Source organism: Sparus aurata, chromosome 16 (assembly GCF_900880675.1).
Source record: "Sparus aurata chromosome 16, fSpaAur1.1, whole genome shotgun sequence".
Classification (NCBI taxonomy): Eukaryota; Metazoa; Chordata; class Actinopteri; order Spariformes; family Sparidae; genus Sparus; species Sparus aurata.
In genome coordinates this window covers 12,162,950-12,170,990 of record NC_044202.1, presented here as the reverse complement: position 1 = coordinate 12,170,990, position 8,041 = coordinate 12,162,950, and the positions used below count along the sequence as shown (strand labels likewise).

Below are 8,041 nucleotides of genomic sequence, written 5' to 3'. Positions count from 1 at the left end.
AACTGTGGGAAGACTTTCTGCTTTATTAACACTGTAGAAATGCACTGCCACATATGTAGAGGAGGAGTGGATCCAAGTTATGCAGCCATCGATTTATAACTAAGTACTTTATCATAAAAGGCTTCATAGACATGTTGCTTATTGCTGCATTATATTTGATATTTACATGTAAAAAAAACAACAAAAAACATTGTACTACAAATACTACAAACAGTGTACTTCAGCAACATTAACTGCATACGTTTAGTTTCATCTCTTGGTTTGTTTGACATCAGAAACATCAAGGCATGATTTTAAAGAGGCAATCAAAATGATCTTAATCTAAAAACAAAGTGTAGACTTTCTACGATAGAGTACCCATCTATAATTACAGTACAGATTCACCTAGTTTTACAGCTTATCAGTAATTTAAATATTGGAACGTGATTCACTCTTCTTGTATTTGAGTCAACGTGGTATCACATTCTTTTTTAATAGTTTCCGATTTTTTTATTCCAGTTGGTTTTGTGCCACCTTAAAGTTAGTTATCCAGTGTACAGCTACTTTATAAGGCACACTAAAAGCACAGTTGAAAATTAATAAATACAATAAATTAGAAAAATTGCACCCATTGTTTGGTCACGTCAGGAAAAGCAGTAATACGATGAATTTCCAAGAATAAGAGGCAGAAAATGGAGTCAAATCTGTGCATATAAGACAGATGTTTTACAGTTAAAATGTTCGTTGGCAAGGCCTCTGAAAAGGTCTGCTGCTACATAATACAACATTGTTGGTTAGAAACCTGGATTTAACGAGTAACAGATCACTGTGTGTTCCCAAATGAGAGTCATGGAAGTCAGTCCTTACATCTCAAAGCAAACAAAGAGTACGGGCAGTAAGCTTCAAGGCACAACACTTTCTCTGCTGCCATATTTCTGACGCTGTGAATCCACAACAACGTGCAGCAGCAGCAGCTTCAGGTTTCTTCCCTTCATTATCGGAATGAATACAGCTGACAACTTCTCTAAAAAAAAAAAAAAAATGGACATGCTTTTCAATGTTTTGGTTTAGATATTTCATAAAGGAAAGCATGTGAGGAGGAGTGTAAGGCAGAGTGAAAGAACATCTACAGTACAACACCCCTACTGGGCTGGAGTTTGGTCTCGTGAATATGTGAAAAAAAAAACGGAATGTACCCATGTTGGCCTTTAAATGTCTTTAAGAAATGCTCGCTTTTAGTCTTTCTTGAGGTCAGATGCTTTGGGGGCTCTTGAGCTGACTGGTGGTTGTTCCAGGTCGACTGGTACATTAGCAGGAGCCACTCCATCGTTGTTGACCAGAGCTCCATAAGAGAAAGAGCCATTGAAGTCTACCAAGCCTTTGTCATGAATAGTTGGGACACCTGATGATGGAAAGGACAGGCGAGATATAGCAAGGTTTAAGAGTTACAATGACAATGCAAACTGTTTTATTAGCTATTAGCTATGTTAGCCGTAAGCTCCACTTGCTGCTAATTCTCTTAGCCAAACACACCACAGGACTCTGCTGCCTATTGTTGGCCAAAATCAGCTAACTAGCGCTCTTCCTGCAGATTTTAACATTTTAACCTCAGGCCCTTCTCAGCCAGTTAAACAATTTCAAATTTGGAACAAAATCTAACCTTGCTCAAAACTCTGAAGATGATTAGTGTTGTCTGACATTATTCCAGAGATGCTGAAAAGTATGAGTCTTGGAAATATCGCTCTGTGTAGCTGTAAATCACGATGGATATAATTGTTTCACTTTTTTTCAATAAAGTTTATAGTTTATACAAACCATTGGTCATATCCATGGTGACACACGGCTCAAAGGTCTTGGTCCTTTTCCTGTTTTTGGTGATGAGGAAAACCCCCAGGAAACAGAATGCAGATCTGTAAAAAACAAAAAAACAATCTGCCTTTATTCAGTATAAATAAAGTTCAACTGCTGTTTACAACATTTCAAATATCTCATTATATGTTTAGTAGTTTTTGGCTATAGCAGCACATATAAAGTTTTAAGCATCACAGCAGACATTGTGGTTGGAAAGGGTACAGGTGTTAATCAGAACATAAATGATGGCTGATATTACCATTTACATGCAGCTGTGCAAACACAGCATCCCTCTCTCACTCGTTCAACTTACTTCTTGAAAAGATCATCGTTGCAAATCACATATCCAAAGACCTGATGATATCCAAGTCTTTTATAATGTTTAAAAGGTTCTAACAAGAAATTTGATCTTTTCTGTTGGTTAGACAATGCACAGACATGACTGTAAACTATAAAAAGGTTGTGTGCACGCTCCTAAAAGCTGAATAGTATTTTGACATGTTAGATGTGAGAGAGGAATATAATGGTTGATCACTCACCCCAACAAAAACATGCAGATGTGAAGGACGTCTTCATTCTTAAACTCTAAGTAAAACACAGCTCCTACAAAAAAAAAACAGAAAAGAAGAAAACTTCAGGCTCCAGACTTACACTCTTTCCACTGCACCATTAAATGCTGGTCAGATTCAAGACTACCTGCCACAAAAATCTTATAACTCACCAGCTACTATGGCAAAGACAGTGGAGAGGATGTAGTTGACGCTGGCAATCAGAGAGCAGTCGTACAGCTTACAAGCTTGGGAGAGAAATCTGAGACAACAATAACACACACAAGAACTTAACTTTGTTCATCTGTAAAGAAAAAAACATATATGGCAAGCAAATGAATGTATCTTTGACATCACTAATAGCCAACCACAGCCACCATGCTTACCACACTCCTCTCTGTTTTCAGTAAGTCATCTTTTATGTTCCTGTCACTCACCTGGCCTGGAAGACCGCTGAAGCCACCATGCACACGAACATGACGCTGAAGATCGGGTAGTTGAGCTGCATGGTGCCCTCGATGGTGAGAACCAACATGCCTGACACTGCCTTGACTGTTATGACTGTGACAGAGCCTGTGCACCAACATTTAAAAGCACAGTTAGATACAGTACAAACAACTCAGGTGCCTTCTGGACATTCCCAAACAACATATTCTAATAAAGTGTGCTAATAGCTCAACTTTATAGACAGCTTGAAATTGACTGGCTTTAATGCTGGACACTCACCCAGCAGAGCGACCAGCAGCAGAATGATAACGAGGTAGTTAGCGCGACGCTGTTTGTAGAAGTACAGAAGCAGGCAGAACGTGATGATCTCCAGGAGCTGTCGATTTAGGTAACAGCAACAACAAACACCAAATTAGCATCAAATCAGAAAGCACTACAGTCGTCGCCAGATTCAATCATAGGACAATAATCATGAACAGAGGCACAGTTATCTTGATTAACAGCCCAGGTCAAGAAAGGCAGGGTAATTTGCTGTGTTTAATTCAAGTTTTATGGACGCTGTGAGTAACTAAGAGGGGATGCCCAAAAAATGTAAACAACAACAAAGGCATGAGATATACTACAGCACTGGAGTAGACACTAATTTAGTAAAGCTCATGATGTTCGATCATGGATGAGACCACTGACTGTAGATGGTCGCCCCCTGGTGGCTGGCTGCAGTATCTAAAAATAAATCCCACCCCCTCCTATTGATAAGTTTGGTTTTAATTAGTAATTTGACGCTGCAAAAAGCTGGACTGACCTCATGAAACCACGAGGCGACTGAGCCCTGCTAGCCCTAAAGCATCAACGTGCAGATTTCTGCTCAAATCCTTAGGATATTTTGGCCTTGTTTTTGTATGGTGGAGGGGTGTGGTGATGTGTTGTCCATCTCTATATATGCCATTGATTGAAAATGAGGGATTTTATTTTTGTTTTGTTTTGTTTTTTGTGTCTTTTTTTCCAGCTGCAGCTTCTAGTGTTATGAAGAAAATATGCCACGAGAGTTTCAGTCTGTGTTGACAAGGGTTCTCTTGTAACAACCTTGCCTATTTGTCCAATCTTTGCGCATTTACTGTTTACTGTTACTGAGGTTTTAGATACTTTTACCTCCTACCACATTACATAATGATGCAGTGTTCGTGACTGATGCATCAGCAAATCAGGGTGTGACTTTTTAACCTCTGTCTTTAAATGTTATAAATATGATGATTCCCGGAAGACAATCAAAGATGACACATTCAAATAATTGCTATTCCACCTACTATGACTAATTGTCCACATTCATTCATCATGGTTTTCATTGGTGAGTGGCCACTGCCTGAATGTCTGTTGTGTCAATTACAACCTGCGCTTACGCAAGGCGAAAAAAGCCACATGTGAGAAACGCAGGAAGGGCGGACTCGAAAAGAGGAAATAGACCTTCATCGACACTGACTGAATGACCGCATATTTTCTTACAGACACTTTGAGCTGCAGCCACAAAAATGACAACTGAGTAGTTTAAATACATCAAACACTCTCAGACAGCAAAAGCATAAACATGAGAGTCACCAAACCTGTCCTGCAGCGCTGCTGTAGGGGTTAATTATGAGTGCATGGGCGTGTAGAAATTGTTCAGGATATACACATTTTCTGTATTTAATAAGCTATGTCATACACTGATGTTTAGCTGCCACACCTGATTCCATTTATTTAAATCTGTTTAGAGAGTGTGGTGTGAAAATCAAGCTCCAGTAGATAAAAAATTGAATTGAATCAGCGTTGGTTTGAGTCTCGTGCTTGTGAACTTCTCGGGTGAATGAAAACATCTTACCAGATACAAGAGAACAGGCCATCCCACCATGTGCGTCACAATGTTCTCCGCTTTGAGTTTTTCATGAGAGTTTGGCCCGAATGATACAAAGAGGTATGTTCCTCCTATGGTTAGGATACAGCCCAGGAACGACAGCCCATATCGCTCTGAAATAACAACATTATATCATAAAAATTACATAAAGTCAGTTCCAGTGAAATCAGAAATGTGTTAGACTACATAGACACATTTTTCCAAGTCATTATACTGCAGCAGCTGAGCCGGAGGTATGCAGTTTGCCAAGTGCCTTGAGGCCGATTAAACATTTGCATTCAATGCAGCAAATGCCATGTTATTTGCATTTGAGTGCCATCTTCAGTTCGACACGTAGGCAGAACTTACTTGCAAAGTCCTTTGGCTTCGATTTCTCACGCAGAAAAATAAGGCCCAAAATTGAGCTTGCTGGAAAAAACACAGAAGCACAACACCAGAAGTTAATAAAACTTTGCCCTTTTTTTCTTTTGAGTAATGCATTAAGACTGCTTTGTTCATTGGCAGTTGTTTTCATAATGTAGAATATTTATCTCTGAACGCCTACTGCTGAAGTATGAGTGAACGTAGAACAATACTCACCAAGCACAGACACAGCATTCAGAGGTGCTACGAGAGAGAGGGGGGCGAAGGCATAAGAGACAAAGTTGGCGCCCTCGCCGAGGCAGGTTAGGACGAAACCACACCACCAGGTCTTAGTGCGGTAGAAGGCCCGGGGGTCCTTGGTGCCTGCTAACGTAACGTGGCTGAATTTCTGCGAGTGAGAGGCGTGCAGGTAAATGACTTGGGTAAACACAGAGTCTGCTGAAGTATACTCAGCTCAGGCAAAGCAAATTTAGAAAGTGGGTTTAAGCCAAACAAACAAACCAAAATGGTTTCCAGTGATGATATTGGAAATTACAAGTGCAAACAGGATGGGCAGGGACAAAAAACAAAGACAATGTTGTATCATGATGATGTGATAACTATTAATTATTTCATCCATGTAGGTTTCTACTGAAGGCTGATAATAATACACTGATGATGACAGCTCAGCCTAGCTCACGACAAAATCAAGACTACTGTTCTGACTCCACCACAGATTTGTCACGATACAGGAACCTCTAACTTTGATACAATACCCTGAAAAATACTGATATTGAGTATCAGCTGGGTAAATGTAAAGGGTTGTTCTGACCCTGATGTTAGGGCACTGACATGAGAAGACACAATAGAGATTGGAGGGGAAAAAAAACACACTATTTCATATAGACAACAAAATAACTTTAATTCTTCACTAATGCATCATTATGAGGGTTTGTGGGTGTCAAAGCTGGATACTGTACCTGAACACTTAAGGAGATGCTGACGAGCACATTTCCAAATATAGCAAGTAAAGTCCCAATGAGATTATCCTAAAGAGGACAGACAGACATATTTATTGGATTCAGTTATGATAAATAAAACGATACAACATATCTAAAGATTATCTGTAGCTTTCTGCTGAGTGAAGAGGAGGAGCTCAGTTCTCTGTTCCTCCTAGCAGCACAGTGAAACAGTCGGACATTTGGTTTTCTTTGTTTACTATCGGCATTTATCTGACAGCACTGTCAGCACTCATACTCTAATATGAACTCATAGACGTGAAAAAAACAGATAATGGCGACACATAAAACACCACAACGAGTGTTTAATGCCTACTCTGAGAATAGAAAAAGTAAAAAAAAGTAAAAGTATTAGCAGACGATTAAAAAGTAAAGTCAAGTGTCTCACCGTGTAGGAGCCTCCGTCGGCTCTGCTGGGAAACATACTGTCCGCCTTCAGAGGCAGCTTGTTAATTCTCAGGACTAGTCACACGTTCACATGATACATATTTCATCTTGTCGCCTTTAGATTATATGTTAAACACTCATATTTCGTCTGTTTATCTGACACTACGTCGAGGAAGACACCATCTTTGCGACGAGCGGCGTCTCACTTCCGAGTTCCTCCACCTGCTTCGATGCGGCGACTTGACGCACGACGTCATAATCAGTCACGTGACCGCGGACAGGAAGATACACAGTTGATATTAAAAATAACATAACAAATTGGCAAACATGTTTATAATGTTATTATTCAATATTACTGAATCCGCGAAGTAACAATCAGACTCTCAAAATGTAATGTGATTTTTAAAATGTATTATTTGCTGGATTTGTTCCTGTAATGCCACTTGCTAACACTAGGCTGTGCTATTGAGCTGGGAATCAAACAAAAGCATTTAGCCGACCACTGACGACACAGATATCGATCAGTTTTATTAAAAAATTAAATTAAATAAATGGAAGTCCATTTTCGTCAGTTGGAGAAAAAAGAGATCTTGGGCCTTGATTTAAACAATAAATCTTATTGTTAATCATTATTATGAGATATTTTAAAAAGTGAGTTAAAAGGGCAACATTAAGAGATGAATGTTGACCTTTTATCTCATCATTTCATTTCATTATGACTCATCAAATTTAGAATTTTTATTATTAGTATTGCCCTGGTGTCACTGGTCAGATATCTAGGACATGTCAAAGCCCAGTTATTATTATTCAACTAATTCATACCCATCACAGACTACATGAAAACAATAGGTGACACATTTAGGCTATTTTCTTTATGTAATACATTAATCTGAATGTGAGCTGCCCCATGATCTAAAAGAAATTAGTGATAATGACTATCTGACATGGCATCACATTGTCATCCTGACTAACACTAATGGTATGTTTTCTCTTCTCTTTGTGTCACTGCAGCAGTGAAAGGAGGGACTCAGTACAGGTGCGTCAGTAACAGTGTTTCTATAACCGGAGCTGCAGAACAAAACAAGGCAGGTTAGTGACGGGTGTGAGCTTGCTGTTCGAAAAGGCAGCAGAGTTTGTTTGTGTGTGTGTGTGTGTTTTTTTTTTTTTAATATTTCCATCACGGGTAAAAAATCATATGAGCCACTGATGAGTCATTGATTCCACATGTGGAACTAGATGTGGTCACACCACTGACCCGTGGTTTAATGTAAGATTTAAATACTTCTTCTATTAACCATCAAAAATAAATGGTACTTTTCTAGCTAATTGTTATTTCACGGTCTTTAAGGTTAATTGTTAAGGTTGATAAACATCTGTTGTAACTTTATGGCCATCCAAATAATGTTTATATATGAACTACACCATATGTATAAACATTTTAAATGGTACTGTATTGTAAACATCAATTGCAACTTAAAAGTACTTCAAAACTTTTCCATAAATGATTGCTAAATAGATGGGTTTTTTTAAAAGCATTTCATGGTTTGTTAATGGTGAAATACTTTTGAACTAAGGTTTAA

At 38.8% G+C, this 8,041-nt stretch overlaps 1 protein-coding gene across 2 annotated transcripts; it reads right to left on the bottom strand.

Moving 5' to 3' along the window:
- On the bottom strand, positions 1-6,701 carry nipal3 (NIPA like domain containing 3). 2 transcript variants are annotated; one of them, XM_030392302.1, is made up of 12 exons: positions 6,463-6,701; positions 6,036-6,104; positions 5,293-5,464; positions 5,062-5,121; positions 4,681-4,826; positions 3,105-3,201; positions 2,816-2,951; positions 2,552-2,640; positions 2,370-2,433; positions 1,795-1,889; positions 1,176-1,381; positions 1-1,003 (listed from the first exon to the last, which is right to left on the bottom strand). In XM_030392302.1, exons 1-11 carry the CDS (start codon positions 6,496-6,498, stop codon positions 1,215-1,217), a joined length of 1,131 nt encoding a protein of 376 aa, XP_030248162.1. In that variant the 5' UTR covers positions 6,499-6,701; the 3' UTR covers positions 1-1,003; positions 1,176-1,214. The 2 variants fall into 2 exon arrangements, with proteins under 2 accessions (XP_030248162.1, XP_030248161.1); XM_030392301.1 differs by having other exon boundaries at positions 1-1,381.
- Positions 6,702-8,041: the final 1,340 nt, after the last annotated feature.